Source organism: Ctenocephalides felis, unplaced genomic scaffold (genome assembly GCF_003426905.1).
Source record: "Ctenocephalides felis isolate EL2017-DRISC unplaced genomic scaffold, ASM342690v1 CF-g0.4_SCAFFOLD_01170, whole genome shotgun sequence".
In the NCBI taxonomy this organism is placed as follows: domain Eukaryota; kingdom Metazoa; phylum Arthropoda; class Insecta; order Siphonaptera; family Pulicidae; genus Ctenocephalides; species Ctenocephalides felis.
The window spans coordinates 35,588,483-35,606,147 of NW_020537324.1; the positions used below are offsets into that span (position 1 = coordinate 35,588,483).

Genomic DNA, 17,665 nt, shown 5'->3' on the forward strand with positions numbered 1-17,665 from the left:
TTTCCATAACTGTACTATGTCCATACCAATATGGATCTTGTCTAACAAGGGTAGTTCAACATTTACATATTCTTCTAAACACTCTAATTTAATGACCAAACTACCAGATTGATTCACTTCCTTACTTCCTATATACTCAAATTCAACAAATCGTTTTTGATTTAATTCTTGCAATGCTTTCGAAAACTGCATACCAAAATCTTCAGTATCTTCTCCCAAGTGAATCACAACATAATTTGACGAAAAAGGAATACTTCTGTTGCAGTCTGAACAGGATACCTTTTCCTGATCTGAATAAAACATAAATCAGAGAAGTTATAAATATGAAACAAACAGTAAATAGTAACAGTAAAAGTAAAAGTAAAAAGTACATAACTAATACATTAGATATATATATATATATATATATATATATATATATATATTTTATGATATGAGTGAAACGAATATTAAATGTTAAATATGAACTATACAACACTCAGATTTTTAACATACACTTTATTTGGTAATTACAGACGTTTCGAGACCATGGTATGCCTTCTTCAGTGTAATTTTATATTCCATGAAAAAGACTTATTTAAACGAAGCATGGCAGAATCAATGTTAATAGTTCGGACTAACAATAGCGTAAATCTGAGAACCGACACAAAAACTTTACACGACTCTTATATAAACATCATTAATAATTTATATTTTTTTTTTCATTTATCTTGTTCTCTTCAATAAATTAATCTGTTTTCACATTTTTTGATTTTATTATAATAATTTATTTTATTATAATAATACCCATCCTGTTTCTTCATCTCGATACTTAAGATTTGTTTAAAATATTTCACATGTTTTAATACTGTGTCAAGCTTTGCAAGTGATAGTTCGTGTTTTTTGTATTTTCAAAAATTAAACGTAATTTAAATAAAATATTAAAGAATGTGTAGTACATAAGTAACTATTTTTGAAATTACACTGAAGATGAGGCATACCATGGTCTCGATATCTGTAATTACCAAATAAACTGTATGTTAAAAATCTGAGTGTTGTATTGTTCGTATTTAAGGGGGGCGATACATGTAATCGCCTTAATTTTTACCATTTTTTGAGGACTTTTTAAACTGGGAAGAAATGATTGAATCTTTTTGAACTTTTTTAGGGTTATTTATTATATATTAAAATACACAAAAAAAAATTTTTTTTAATTTTTTTTTTAAATGGCTGCCGTAAAAATAAATCTGCCAAGACCCTCTCGGAAAACGCCATCAATTTGCGGGCGTTCTCACTTTTCGTACGGTGATCTGAATTTAAAAAAATTAGTTTGTACGTGTTCATAAAACATATATCTTCTAGTTAAACCAAAAAAAAATTAAAAAAGTCACAAAATCGTAAATTGGCACACCTTAGAAAAAAAAGTTCGATTTTTCACCTTTTTTTCAATGGTTTTTTTTTTGGTAAAAGGGTTAATTTTTGAAAATTTTTTGGAATGTTTGAGGTTTAACTAGAAGCTATTACTGTAAAGTATATGTGTGCAAAATTTCATTGGAATCGGTTGAGAACTTTTTGAGTTATCCCGCCCGCAAATTTCAAAAATGTCGTTTTGAGAAAAACGCGTTTTAAAGTTTTGACACAGAAACAGATAAGAGTACAATAGCACTCAAGCGTCGAGTTGAGGCGTGGCACTTAAATGAGTTTTTATTGTATAAATATTGATAATTTTGTTTTGAATATTTACAGGCATATTTTTGAGATGTTATTGTAACGATTTATGCAAAAAAAACAAACGATTTTTTTTTTCTTGTTACATGTATCGCCCCCCTTAACATTTAATATATATATATATATATATATATATATATATATATATATATATATATATCTTGATAATTTTTTGTTCGACTTTGAATATATACGAGGTCTGTTCAAAAAGTACCCGGAATTTTCGTTTTTTCAAAAAAATATTTATTTATTCGTCTACATTAATGTGGTCCCCTTCAAAGTAGTCCCCCCCAGATATAATACACTTATGCCAGCGTTTTTTCCAATTTTCGAAGCACCCTTGATATTCACTTTTTGATATGTCCTTGAGCACTCTCAGCGATTTTCTTCAATCGAGGAAAACCGCCGTCCTTTCATGGGTCTCTTCAACTTTGGGAATAGGAAAAAGTCACACGGAGCCATATCTGGTGAATTTTTGCACTTTGCAACACTTTATTTCATTTTTTACGCAAAATTTAATACAAATTCTTTGACTTTTCAATTCTTCCATTGTAAAAATCGCCGAGCTCAGAAAAACACGTCGAACCTTAGCGACTACCACAGACAAAGTAAACAGTGAATATAGCTGAAAATTTCATCATACTTTAGGGGCATGTATACCAACACAATAAAAAAAAAATTTTGACAATCAGACACTCCAGACCCGCGAAATTTAATTATTAGTAATTCCGGGTACTTTTTGAACAGACCTCGTATATATATATATATTTTATTGATATTTCCTGTTTTTTTTTTAATAAATTGTTAAGAGTTTCTTTTCCGAACAATTAATCCAATAAATAAAAAACAATAAGCCTTTTTTGTAGATGTTTAATTACGACGTTTCGGAAGTAGGTACTAGGTATCATTAAGTTCATCTGTCAAGAACAATATTTAAATATAGAATAACGATATTAATGATGATGATTACAGAATATTATTTTTTTTTATAAAGGAAAGGATTATAAACTTTTTTTAAAAGAATGAAGCATGAAAAAAGAAAAATATGAGAAGCAAAAACTATTTATCTACAATATTGATTTATATATCCATATCACTATTTTTTATATGTATGTAGCACTAATGAAAAAATTACTGAACTCAAAATATTACTTTATGGTTTGCACATTCGTGAATTACGAAAAAGTAATTTATATATTGAAGTATTTTTGCAGCCCAATTGTCGTATTAAAAGACAAAGCTGCAAAAATACTTCAAATATGTATCAACGTCGACAAAACTATCAATGTATATATATTAGGTTAGTTTATAGAAATAAGTTCTTACCACATGGATTTTTTAATTTAAATGTACTATGTATATGCTCTGGTAGCATTTCTTCAAACCCAAATGATATTACTCCACAATCTTCACACTCAGATTCCACAAACTCTAAATCAACATTGGCAGTTTTCTGATAATCAATTAGCCTGCAATTTTGACTCTTATTACAGTTGGTATTCCAGATTAATAATTTATTAATTACATGATATTTTATTCAATTATTTAGAAACCAAAATAACTCATATTACTAATCAAAATGACAAATATTTATAAAAGACATGAATCAACAAATAGATCTACAGTAATTAACAGTATTAAGCTTAAGCAACGCGAAAGAAACAATTTCAGACACATTTAAACCATTGATTCAAACAAAATGAGCATGAGCTCAACTATTATTAACTTCCCGTAGGGCAAGTTATAGTAATCGCAAAAAAATCAAAAATGAAAATTTTTATATATCTTTACGTTTCAAAGGTTTTTGAACATTTTGGCATACCTTAGAAAAAATGGATGTATGTGTGTGTGTGTGTATGTATGTATGTACGTGTGTGTATGTATGTGCGGATACAAATTTTCGTCGACGATTTCGGGAACACGGATCAACCGATTTGAATAGTTCAAAAAACATTCGATTCGTATTGATAAGGAGACGTGCTGATTAGTTTTTGGCGAAGGCAGGTCTAGCCGTTCCGAAGATACGGGGCAAAAAGTGCCGAAAACGGTAACTCAGTTTTTAAGAGAACGGAGCGTCCGATTTGAATAATTCAAAAAAATTTTCATGAAGGTAGGTCTAGCGGTTTCGGAGATATTGGAGGAAAAAGTAAAAAAATGAGCCATTTGGCGGTCAAAAATGATCATTAGACATATGCACATCAAATTATCAGATATTTTATAGAAATTTTAACAATAAGTATACATTTTGTTAAAATTCCTATGGGTTCCGTACCAATGCTTATGCGTTAGACAGCGACGCGGCGCTTACGCGCTTTATATTTTGTCCCTATGCAGTTAAAGCAGTACGATTGCTTTGAAAAAAAATTCAGATCTTCCACAATATGTCAAAATAAAGAAAAAAAATGTTTTTTTTTCAAAAAAAAAAATTAAAATTTTTTTTTTCTTAGAAAAAAAATTTTTTCAAAAAAAATAATTTTTTGTCCAATTTATAGTTTCTCAAAAATCTTATTTTTTCAAAGTAAATTTTTTCAAAAATGTTAATCGTACTGCTTTAAATGCATAGAGACAAAATATAAAGCGCGTAAGCGCCGCGTCGCTGTCTAACGGGCAAACATTGGTACGGAACTCATAGGAATGTAAACAAAATTTATACTTATTGTTAAAATCTCTATAAAATATCTGATAATTGATGTGCATATGTCTAATGATCATTTTTGACCGCCAAATGGCATTTTTTTTACTTTTTTCGTTATATCTCCGAAACCGCTAAACCTGCCCTTATAAAAATTTGACCAAATCTTCATCTTGTCAATACAAGTAAAATGTTTTTTGAGTTATTAAAATCGGACGCTCCGTTCTATTAAAAACTGAGGTACCGTTTTTGGCACTTTTTGCCCCATATCTTCGGAACGGCTAGACCTACCTCCGCCAAAAACTAATCAGCACGTCTCCTTATCAATACGGATCGAATGTTTTTTAAATTATTCAAATTGCTTCATCCGTGTTCCCGAAATCGTCGACGAAAATTTGTATCCGCACACACATACATACTAGGCACACACACACACACATTCATTTTTTCTAAGGTATGCCAAAATATTCAGAAACCTCTGAAACGTAAAGATATATAAAAATTTTCATTTTCGATTTTTTTGCGATTACTATAACTTACCCTACGGGAAGTTAATAAATATAATCAAAATAAAATTTAAATAAAGTAGTAAACAAAACCCAAAAATCCATATAGTACAATAAATATTATTAAATTTGTGCAGTTATATTACGTGATGGAAATAAGTATTCTCTTCTATTTAATAGATATAAAAGTTAAGACATATCCTTGGAAGTTTTGAAATTTTCGAGCCCTAATTCTAAATATATCTAAGTAACTCAACAAGTAGATCATACCTTTCATTGTGCCATGAATGTAATTTGTGAACTTCATACCAAATTTCATCTTGCATTATAAAATTGCATGGATGACAATAATATCTATGTGACACATCTACTAATGATAAATTATTTTTTATGAATGGAGCTCGTTAAATGAGATTTTATAGAAGTAGCATCATTGCAAACATCAATATCATGTTCACAAATAGTACATAAATATTTATTGCTATGCGTAATTCTGAAAATAATTAAACATATTGAAAACATATAAAACATATTTTATGGTAATAACAATATACACTTACCTAAAAAAAACTTTGTTGTATTTATTTTCTTTTTCTACTAGTTCCCATGAATTTAGAATGCATTCTTTAAATAAATTAGGTTCTTTATCTAAAGAACTCTTTGAACACATGTTTTGAATACTTGTGGTGATATCTGTGTTACCCACATTATCCGGAGTATGTGATAAATCTTGATTACTTGAATTATCTTTTATGTGAATGTTTTCTTCATTAACTATATTATTATCTAGTAAATTGTTATCATTATTAGTACCAAAAGAAGTTGTCTGTTCCGCACAGACAGGTTCAATTTTTGTTTTCTCACTTACATCACCCAGTTCCATAATAGTTTCTTCGCCGCTTGGATAATTAATTTCAGAAGTTTTCAAATCAAGTTTTGTTTGAAAATTGCTAGCTGATTGTGTCAACGGAGTACTTTTATGCTCAGTATTCGATTTTAAATCAGGGTCACAATCAAATATGTCAATTTTTGTACTACTAACCTTCGCACATGTTGGAATTTCCCAAAATTTGCATTTTGTTTCAAATAACCAAAGTGGATTTGATTTGATTTCTTGTGGTATTACTTTGAATGCTTTATTTATAATATTTTTTAAAAAATGACCACCAGTAGGAATTGCACTACATTTCTTTTGGCCTAATGCATTGACAGTAAGAAGGTTGCAAAAGTCAATATGAGCAGGTGATTCAAAATGTAAATTCATTTTATTTAATTGTGCTGGTATTACTTGATGGCAAGCCTTGCAATAAACAGTTTTATCAGTACAAGGAAATATAAAATCTCTATTAGAATAGATATTATAGTCAATGTCTTCTTTCAGGAACAAACTAATTAAATTGATAAAAGAATTTAACATATTCAGTTTGTCTTTCTTTGTTATTTCGTTTCTGTGTTTTACTCCTTTTAAATGTGTCCAAACTTGCTCTCTTTTTGGTATATGAACTCTACACAGAAGGCAATTAAAGTAAATATTTGTATTATATATAGCCAGACTATTCATGGGATGCAGTGCATTCATTTCCATTTCCAGTGCGTTTATCTCAATTGATAAATCAGAATTAACAACTGAAATTGTTAAAGTTACATTTATATGAAAAAAGACTGCAATAATGAAATATAAATTAAATTGTAATACTAGAAATGATCTATTACACAGATCCAAAAAATAAAAAAAGTTGTCTGTATTGTGTGTGCGACATATATTTTCTGCTGTTGAACACGAATACAGAGTCAAAACTGAAACGGATCTAGAATTTTCTCTACATGATAATTAAAAACCTATAATTTCGTATTCTGACCCATTTTTTCTTTAAAATGACATGGACAACAGATTTCTGCAATGCTTTTTTTAAATCTCTGTTGAGAATCCTGTTGTAGCATAATTTGCAAACATATTTTTAAAAAATATTATATAGATATGTTTTCAGATTGCCTAGAGGCAATGGGGAATAAATATGATTGGAAATTACTGCAGCAATTTGCAAACAGATAGTCAACAGAGATGAAAAAGCATTGCAGAAATTCATCTCATTAGCAAGAAAACTATAGAAATTTTAAGATTTTAATTATTATGTAAAAAAATTCCTAGGCCGGAGTTTTGTCGTTTTTCTTCAGTTTAACCCCCCATTTTAGATTCATGTTCAGCAGTAAAAAATATGAAACATATGTCGCACCTCCAATACAGACAACATTTTTTATTTTGTGATCCTGTGCCATCAATTATGTTAACATATCTTCAACAACAAACACACAATGTTCAAATATAAATAGTAATATATTACATCATTGCCAGAAGAGATTTTTTAAAAATATGTTTAGCATTGAGATTATAATCTCAATGCTATTAATTATGTTAACATAACTTCAACAACAAACACACAATGTTCAAATATAAATAGTTATATTTTGTTAACTAATTTCCCTAGAACTGAGATTATAATCTCAATGCTGAACATATTTTTAAAAATTTTTAACAATTGTAAGGCAACATTCGCTTAATAAAATACTCATATATATGTTTAAAAACCTATAGTTTTTTTGAATATTCTACAAATTGTTTAATCAAACATAGCATTTAAATTCCATTTGCTTATTTCAGATTTCTGTCTTTTCAAATTCGTTAATACTTTGGTTAGGTAAATTCATTGTTAATTTTAAAACCCTTCAAATATGAGAAATTATGTAAACAAAAACTTTGGCTATTTATTTTATAGTTCGATTTTTATACCCTTGATTGTGTTTATGACAAAAACAAATTTAAATTTATAGTTTTACTCATAGATAAAATAAGAGCATGCCCGGCCACACTTTGCTGTGGCTTTTATTAAAACCTACTGAATATATTTTATTTAATTTTTTCTATGCAGATATCTTTCAATTTAAAAACAATGTATATTTGCAATAAACTTGAATATTTTTTTAGAAAATAGTTCAAAAATATTTAATTCTATTATATATAATATCTTATTTTTTTTAATTTAATGGTAATAGTGATGACGAAAAGCAAAATGGTTAGGAGCGTAGCAGTGCCGCAGCTATACTATCGAGGCCAGTGGAAAACAATAATGAAATTAAAACAGTACTAAGCATATTGAATATATTAATTAATTGAAAAAGTTCACGTTTTAATAAACTTTTGTGGTAAAATCGCAAAAAAAAATGAGGGCGATTAAAAAATATTTACATTGTTAAGATACCAGAAGGAGAAAGTGAAACTATTTGAAAATAGTTTATATTTGCGGATTGAAAATTTTCTTGAAAAAATCCACATTTGGCAAAATTTTTTGAATTAGATTAATACATAATGATCGACTAATAATTGATTCATTATGTAATAACTAAGATATTAGAAAATAAATCTTTCTATCACATTTGTTTATGAAATATGCCACTCATTTTCATTACTAATTGAATAGAAATTATCAATTTTAAATATGTTCCAAAAAAATAAGACTACAGAAATCGTTTATACTGAACTGTAGTATAATAAAACAAATTACTTTAAAACATACCATTTTCTTCTTTTGTTTTGCAAACTTGATTGCATGCTGGTACAATGTTGAAATGTTCATGCATGTTTATATCAGCCAAAGATCCAAACAGTTTTATTTTGCATATTGGGCATTCTTTTTCAATAAAGTTTCTAAATATATAAATATGAACCTGTATTAAAACTAACAATCAATAAAATACAAATATTTCTATAACATTCAGATCTACTCACAAATTTTTATGAAATTGTGAATCTGCATGAGCCCTAAATGCTGGAGCTTCATAAAAAATCCGCTTACAAAACAGACAGCAAAAGATATCATTGATTTTCAAATTTAGAGAGGTGAATGTATTTGTATGTCGTTTTGATGAAGAATGATCCAATACATTGCAAAACTGTAAAAACTTATTGCACGTCAGGCAATAATAATGCTGATTATATATCCTAAAATATAAAAATTAGAAAACTGAACATTTCTCCTGTATGAAAAAAATTTAGACTATACCATCACAGCTATGGATATTAACAACATAACTTTGAAAGTAATGGAAGTAATTTGATCAAGTCAAGCTAAACTATTCTTAAGTAAGCGATCCACATCTCTTAAAAGCTTCTCAACATAAAATATGAAAAATAATTCACACTAAAAATTGGAAAGAATTACAAGGAATACAGAAAGTTCGAAGTGCATATTGAAATGATTGTAAGCTTTACAGTTAGCAAGTGTTATTGAGTAATGGTTAAATTAATAATCCATCTAGCATTCTTAAACTAAAGAAATATAAAAGATTCTCAACATAAAATATGCAAAATAATTCACACTGATTAAATTGAAGGAATGACAAGGAAGACAGAAAGTTCAAAGTGCATACTACGATAAATTTAAGCTTTACAGTTAGCAAGTGTTAGAAGGAAAAGGTTAAATTAAGATTCCATCTTGCATTCTTAAATTATAGAAAATAATAATCCATGTGATTTCATTAGAACTAGAATTTTCAGAACATTATAAACAAAAACTTTCTAGACAATCAAACAAATATCTATATTATATAACCATTTCCACATATAAATTATAAAGAATAACAAGACATGCTTACTGTAAAATAGTATCTCTGCTGGATTCATTATTAACCAAATTAATTTCCATTTTGGAATTAGTAGCAGTGTCATTGCAATCCTGTTGGGATTTTATCCCTTTTTCTATTTTCTCTTTTCTAATTTCTTGGATCAAATGTTTTTTATGGAATAAAGATAATTTATTCAAAATTCTTCTTGGATAGTTTTTTTCCAGAAGCTTTTTTTCTAAATAGCCTAGTTTCAATATATCTTGGTTATCTGATATATAATTGGAAAACTTACAAACATCTTTATCTTGCAATGTCAACTCATTAGTTTTCAACCTATTCCATTTTGCAATATCATTTAAAAGATCATTATACAATCTCGATGATCTATGACTGTCAAATAAAAAATGTCCATTTCCATGTAAAGTATCGAAAGGCAACACCAGGCTGCATGCCGAACAATAGATTTCAGTCATAGAATGTGGCCAAGTAATGTATTTATTTCTATAATCACTTCTTTGATTTGTCCAGAATTTAGAAAAGACATTCAAAGATGCAATTTTAAAATGATCTGATATATTTGCCAGATGTCTTTGTGTTTTAATATGATCAAATAGACTTTGCTCATTTGGAGATTCTTGTCTGCAAATCAAACATGTATAACCAAAATTGAAGTTTTTTATTATTGCTGACCCATTGAAATAATGCAAATTGGTTAGATTAAAATATTCCTTCTCAGTAAAGCTTGGATATTCTTGCTTAATTTGTTGAAGAGCTAAAAAAAAATATTGTGATAAAGAATAAATTATAAAGAATGTGCTTCATTACAATAAGTAAGGTTAGTGAGACCCGACAATATGAACATGAACATAACATATGAACATAACAATAACAAAGCTGTAATATAGCAAGGAACAAATTATGATAAATTTAAAACATCAACTTATTTCATCTTAGAACAATAGAATTTATTTCGATTGATTAAATAAACTTAAAATATATGCATTTTGAGATATATGTTATTATACACTTACTAGACTTACTACATTCTAAACCATTCACTGAACTGGTATTGGATATACTTAAATTGGTAAAATCATTCAATTCAGCTGTAACATCTTTACACCAAATCTGCTCAAGTGATTTCAATTTCTCAGAAAACTGTTGTAAGTTATGCCGCAATTCATTATTGAAAATAGTTTTGTCAGCGTTATACTTATCATGAAATAATGTAATGGTGTTATCCAGATTCCGAATATCCTGAATAAGCTTTGTTGTTATATCCATGCTGCAAAGGAAAAAATATCAACTTATATTCAATGTGCAAATAACATTTTAAATGTAACAGAAAAAATATACTTCAGTAATTATGAGTTTCTAATACTTCTATTCGATACAAAAATATACTACAATATTCTATTCGACAACATAAAAAAAATTAGTTTATTAATTAGCATTATCTCTTTCTTATCTTCAACTGTTTTGGAATATCTTTTGTTAATGTTTATTATTATAATAACTTCACTGTTCTGACATGACAAATGAGCCACGTTCACTCCGATAAAAGTTTGCTTCTATTCATCTATAGTTTTGAGCTTTTATGCTTATTTATCTATGGTTTTGAGTTATAAATAAATAAACATTTCTATGCTAGGTATTTTGATTTCTGAAAATATTTTTATTTCTGAAATATTTATATTCTATGGTTTTGAGAAGAGTAGGTATAAAATGAGTATAAAAATTTGCAAATATAACCCAGTAAACACCGAGCGGCGGTAGTAATCTGAAATCCACATTGATTACATTGTAATTGTATATATGGGTGTCATAGCGCTGAAGGCACGCTTGTAGATTTCGGGTTGCTGCCGACGCTCACATCACACGGTGTTTACTGAGAATAAATAGACGCATACGTAGATAAATAAAAATAAACATGTACAAAAAATAAAATAAAATCACTTGATAAAAATTTTCATTCGTGCTCCTGTCCATCTAGAGCCAGCGATGTCGGCCTTATGACAATAATAAGTTGAAAAGGGTAGAAGTTATTCTAGTAGATTAAACCGGCAGTATGTTTGTTGATTTATATTTCGATTTGACTGTATATTTATTCCCAGTAAACACCGAGCGACACCGAGCGGCGGTAGCAATCTGAAATCCACATTGATTCATGCATGTCACTGCTATGGAACTGCTATAATAATAAGAAATTACATCAATTAACATATCACTATACCTCCAATTAGAAAACCGGATGGGCACGCAGTGATTTAGAAAAAGCAGAATATTTCTCGACTTACTTCAAGGAAGTTTTTACGCCAAATTCTTCAAAATCCACGGAACAAGAAGAAACATTTATTTTTGATTCTTTGAAAGAAGTTCAGTCAAATTTTTCATCAAACACCATAATCAAAGTTCCAGAAATTACAAATGAAATCCAAAGAGCAAAATCTGCAAAAGCACCTGGCGTTGACAACGTTAATATTAACATACTTAAAGAACTTCCCTACAAAGCCTACCGTTTCATAACAATCCTGTTTAACGGTATAATGAGACCTAAATCATATCCCGATCAATGGAAAATTGCTAAAATCATAATTATTCCGAAACCTGGTAAAAATCCGAATGAAGTCCGAAGTTACAGACCAATTAGTTTACTTCCAACGTTATCCAAAATATTTGAGAAGGTCCTAACTAGTAAAATAAAACCCTTTATTTATGATAGCAACGTTATCCCTGAGCATCAATTTGGATTTAAAAAAAAACATGGCACACCAGAGCAAATTCATAGAATTGTCGACAATATAAACAAGGCTTACCAAAACAAGAACTACTGTTCAGCTGTTTTCCTCGATATTAGTCAGGCATTTGATAAGGTAGGACTTCGTTAGTGTAAGGGATGAAACATCCTCATTACATCCTGTCAGATCGGGAGTGCCTCAAGGTAGGGTTATTGTCATTGGGCCACTATTATACCTCATATACACTGCGGACCTACCACAGAAAGATGACATTTTGACAGCGACAAATGCAGACGACACAGGCATACTGGCAACACATGAAGATCCCATAATCACATAAAAAATGCTGCAAGATCATCTTGACGTGATACAAAAATGGTTAAGCTTGTGGAGAATAGAAGTTAACAGCAGCAAGTCAAAACACATCACTTTCACTCTTTGGAAAGGGACTTGTCCTGCAGTGAGAAATTATGGATCAAACAGATACAGTCAAATATCTAGGTTTACACCTGCATTAGAGACTAACCTCTAGAAAGAACACATTAAGAAAAAGAGGAAGCAGCTTGAAGAAACCAGAAGAAGATATTATTGGCTCCTCGGACGAAAATCAAAACTTTACACGCATAATAAAATTTACTTCTATACCGCCACCATTAAACCAATTTGGACATACGGCATACAGCTATGGAGATCAACTTCCAACTCAAATGCTTTAATAATTCAAAGATTTCAAAACAAGTTATTAAAAGAAATTTTGAAAGCACCAAAGTATGTTCCAAACTGGTTAATACACAAAGACACAGGCACTAGCACAGTTAAGGATGAAATAATCGCTTACTCACACAAATATAGAAATCGCCTAGCTGATCACCCGAACTTGCTTGCCAGAAAAATTCAGAACAACTCTACCAGGGACCGATTGAAAAGAAAATTTCTTCTGCACTAATCAACAATAGATAAGACCTTCGACAAATCACTGGCAATGGTCAGATGATTTGTATTTTGCCAACGCCTTCAGTTTTATGTCAAATTTTTTGTCAAATATTTTAACCTTTTGTCCGTTTCAGGACAGTTGTAAAAATTATTAAAATAATAATAACAATAAAAAAAAGCGCCATTAATTTGAATGCCAAAAGCAGCGCCATCACGTCTGAGCGGAGGATCCTTTAAGTATCCCTTCTGAACGTGAAAATCAGGAGAGAGAAACGCATAGATAAGTAAAGGCATTATTTTAATTATCTTAAATTTAATGATAAAAGAAATAATTTTTATAAGCCTTGATTAATATAATATCTATTATAATTAAAATATCTCTATCTTTATATAACTCTTCAGTCTTCTTTGTCTTCAATTTCCTTATAATATTTCTTTATATTTCTTTTAAATTTATCGTCATCATTGGTCATCTTAATATCGTTTGGCAATTCATGATTTACTTGATATCAAAAAAAGTCTTTCTATTGATAGATGTAATTTCTTGTGATATAATAAATTAAAAGGTTTTATGGAGTGGGTAGTAGATTACATAAATGATGCTGCTGATAGTTATGCTGCCATTTATGATTTTTTTCAAAGTAATGGTGTTAGAGATTACAAAGTTCAATGCAATTATTGTGGTGTACCGTATGCTACTGACGAATATGTACATTCGTCACAGAATGGTATCTAAAATTTACTGAAAAACCACACAGAAAACTGTGGTAATCAGACTCTGCACCGAACACTAAGCTACCTTCATGTTCATCATGTATATCAACAATGTATTGCAAAATCCTTTTAACATTAGTACGCACTTCTCCTGCGTTATAATTTGCCAACTCATCAGGTCTAAAAATTCACCTGGTGCTCTTATTGGGTTAATTTCGTAAAAAACTGGTGCTTCATATTCATCACGTGGAGAGAAATATGCCCTATCATCAAAATGCCTATATTCCTCTCCAAATCAAAATATTTTATGCTCTTTCCAGTCCAGATCCTCACCTTCCTGCAATTCTTGTAGAAGATTTTCTTCTACCTGCTGCTTCTCTTCTGCACTATGCCGATTGGCACAACTCTTCTATTAAATTAAATGAGCTAGTTGCAACTATTATCTTAGAATCTCTTGTTTTGTCTAAACTATTTGCTATCCTATTTTTTATTGATTCAAAGAGTTTGTCTGAACAACAATCTTTAGCAAACTTTGAAATACTCAAGACCAAATCAACTTTTTCACCATCGCCAGCACTTTGAGTATCCTTGCTGCTCTCCTGATCTACAATCAAATTTGAAATTGCATTTTCCATTGCAACAAAAGCAATCCTATCTTTAAAAGAACCGACAACATTTATTTTATTTTGGTTAAATACACTAGATTTCCAAAGACTGCTAATAGCTGACCTTACTTCATTCCTGTTCTCCAAGTCATAATCTTTAAAAACTACAACAAATGAAAGCGATGAAAAATTGCATATCCTCTAGGGGAAAGCATATTCTCCACATCAGCTCTTGAACATCCATCCATAGATAAAAGAAGAGTATATGCATCCATCGCTCAAATACTGGATAACATACTTAGTTTTGTGAAAAAAAACGTGCTCTACTAAGCAACTAAGAAGACGATAGATCACACCCCTGTGCTTTATGCCTTTATGCCTTTATGCTTATTTATCTAGGCCCCTGTCTTTCTTATTCGGTAGCCCGAGTAGTTAAGGTAGCAGCAAGCATGCTCTTCTTTTATCTATGGCAACAACTTTATAGCTACATTGCAATTGAGATAATTTTGCAATAGCAGAAACTAGCAACTTTTTACGCCCTTATTTTCCTATTTTTTCAGAAGACAGAAGATTATAAAAGTGTTCCACTTCCTTACTTCACTTGAAATCAACAGCCTTATTAAAATTATCTTCTACTTCTGTATTTTCTTTGAGGTCATCTGATTTTTCATCAATCCAGCAACTGAATACTTGATGGTCATCCTTGCAAGTTTGTCGTTGGCAGCCAATTCCCAATTCTCATTACTCGTGCCTTTATGACATAAATCAAGCTTAAAAGACTCCAATATCTTGTTGAATAGTTACCTAATTTCACTCTTCACACATTCAATACATGTTATTTCATAGATAGCAAATGGATCCAATATATCTAAACTGGCCAACTCTTTCACCAATCTAGCAGGATTTAACTCTATACTTGACCAACAAGATTCATCACGAAACGCATTATACATAAGAGGTCTGATTGCTCAACGGTTAGACCCTCTACTGTTACAAGGTGAGCCTTGACCTATTTCTCAACAGCTGAAGATTTATCACCTTTAACAACATCCTTTAGCTTACTCATTGCTACGCTAGAGATAATCTCTTTATTAACTTCCCGTAGGGTAAGTTATTATAATCGTCCAAAAATCGAAATTGAAAATTTTTACATTTCCTCACGTTTTGAAAGTTTCTGAACATTTTGGCATACCTCAGAAAAAAATGAATGTGTGTGCGTGTGTGTGTATATGTATGTATGAATACAATTTTTAGGGCGCACGGATCAACCGATTGGAATGGTTCAAAACCCATTCGATTCCTATTGATAGGGAGATGTGCTGATTAGTTTTTGGCAAAGGCAAGTCCAGTCGTTTCGGAGATACTGAGCAAAGAATGCAGAAAATCGAAATCGAGTTTTTGAGAGATCGGAGCATCGAATTTGAATGATCCAAAAAACATTCAATTCGTAATGACGGGGAGAAGTGGTGATTAGTTTTTGGCAAAGGCAGGTCCAGCGGTTTCGGAGATACAAAGCCAAATGTGCAAAAAATTGCAGTTTTTGAGAGAATTAAGCGTCCGATTTGAATGATTCAAAGAACTTTCTACTTGTCTTACCAAAATAATTGCTTTTGGAAAAAAAATCGTTGTTTCTATTTTATTTAAAAAAAATTTTTTTTTCAAAAAATATGTTTTTTTGTGTATCGAAAATAATTCAGATTTTAATTGTAATTCTGACTTAAGTTTTAATATACTTTAAACAAATAATTTCAGCTTTGCAATTCAGTTTATATAATTCTTATAAATATTAGACAATGTTACAGTATGTATTTATAAATCTATTTGAAAACATTTAATATTCCTCGATCATTTCGTTACGGTACGGGAAGTTCCTGCAATTTGCCTTAAGGCATGATGCCATACACACCACTAGTTTTTTATAAGATCAGAGCTGAGACGAGATCTTTTGCTTGGGTTTGCAATTTTGCATTACCCTTCAAATCTTCCGTTCCTCGTTTAGTTTTACTTTTTGGAATCCAATTACCTGAAAGTCAAATATTCAATAAAGGTATTATATAAGCATTAGAATAAGCAGAGAAGCAGCAGATAGAAGAAAATCTTCCACAAGGTAAATGATTATATATGCTTATTTATCTATGATGATTATTATTATATTTTGCGCAGGGCTCTGCTAAAACATGTGTTGTTTTTTGTCAACACTCAACTGGCAAAACAGCTTATTTGATTTAAATCGTTGTAGTAACTAATTTTTCCGCATCGCTACAAAAGGCAGTACGAATGCAAGAAAGTTGACATTCTTACGAGCGATAAATGACGCTTGTTAGAGGTTATGTTTAAACAAATAATTTGCTACCAATTGAGTAACATTCAATGTACAATCAAAACTATAAGCTTTATCAATACATTATTGACATTTATCACACATTTAATAACATATTGCAAGCAAGATGAACATTCATTAATAATAATTACAAAATAAAGACATGAAAATGGCGGATACTGGCAATTGTTTTCCTTTACATCAATGTATTTTCAGTGGAGATATAAGAAAACTTTCAGGATTGCTTTGCATTCATGATGTTGGAAAAAAAGATAAACACGGAAATACGCCCTTACATCTGGCAGTTATGTTAGGCAAAAAGGAATGTGTTCATATATTATTAGCTCATGGTGCACCTGTCAAAGTGAAAAATTTACAAGGATGGAGTCCCCTAGCTGAGGCCATCAGTTATGGTGACAGGCAAACAATATCCTCCTTAGTGAGAAAATTGAGTCAGCAATCACGAGAGCAAATGGATATACGTAGACCAAATTTAGTAGCTGCACTAACAAAGATACAAGATTTTTATATGGAATTAAAATGGGATTTCCAGTCTTGGGTGCCTTTAGTATCTAGGATACTGCCATCTGATATTTGTAAGATACATAAGTCTGGATCAAAAATAAGACTAGACACAACATTAGTAGACTTTTCAGAAATGAAATGGGAAAGGGGGGATATAACTTTTATCTTTCAGGGTGATAAACCTCCAGGCGAATCTTTGACCGTCATAGATAATAAATCTCAAGTCTATCAGAAAGTTAGATATGAAGATTCTGAATTAGATATAGAAGACGAAGTAGATGTGCTTATGTCGAATGACATTATAGCGGCACAGATGTCTACAAAGGTATTACATTTACCCGAGCGCAATCAGGGTGGTTTTTTCG

General features: G+C 30.2%; 2 protein-coding genes across 3 annotated transcripts; one reads left to right on the forward strand and one right to left on the reverse strand.

Annotated features, from left to right (window-relative positions):
* LOC113366589 lies at window positions 1–10,957 on the reverse strand. Of its 2 annotated transcripts, XM_026608220.1 has the most exons (9): window positions 10,822–10,957; window positions 10,497–10,750; window positions 9,496–10,237; window positions 8,630–8,842; window positions 8,418–8,548; window positions 5,406–6,471; window positions 5,116–5,338; window positions 3,034–3,176; window positions 1–290 (listed from the first exon to the last, which is right to left on the reverse strand). In XM_026608220.1, exons 2-7 carry the CDS (start codon window positions 10,747–10,749, stop codon window positions 5,227–5,229), a joined length of 2,517 nt encoding a protein of 838 aa, XP_026464005.1. In that variant the 5' UTR covers window position 10,750; window positions 10,822–10,957; the 3' UTR covers window positions 1–290; window positions 3,034–3,176; window positions 5,116–5,226. The 2 variants fall into 2 exon arrangements, with proteins under 2 accessions (XP_026464005.1, XP_026464006.1); XM_026608221.1 differs by lacking the exons at window positions 1–290; window positions 3,034–3,176; window positions 5,116–5,338 and having other exon boundaries at window positions 5,497–5,631; window positions 5,714–6,471.
* Window positions 10,958–16,802: 5,845 nt separating this feature from the next.
* LOC113366592 (ankyrin repeat domain-containing protein 13C-like) lies at window positions 16,803–17,660 on the forward strand (the record flags this gene model as incomplete). Its single annotated transcript, XM_026608224.1, is given in 2 exon segments — window positions 16,803–17,617; window positions 17,620–17,660. Coding segments are annotated over 2 exon segments (720 nt in total), but the record flags the coding sequence as incomplete, so codon positions are not given.
* Between the last annotated feature and the right edge of the window lie 5 nt (window positions 17,661–17,665).

What these genes read in the sequence shown, in the direction of transcription:
- LOC113366589 (XM_026608220.1), bottom strand. Translation starts at nt 10,749, where the DNA reads ATGGATATAACAACAAAGCTTATTCAGGATATTCGGAATCTGGATAAC. An exon ending in TTTAGAATGTAGTAAGTCTA is followed by an intron (nt 10,238 to 10,496) that starts GTAAGTGTATAA and finishes ATTTTTTTTTAG; the next exon opens with CTCTTCAACAAATTAAGCAA. An exon ending in CAAAACAAAAGAAGAAAATG is followed by an intron (nt 6,472 to 8,417) that starts GTATGTTTTAAA and finishes TAACAATTTCAG; the next exon opens with TTGTTAATTCTGATTTATCA.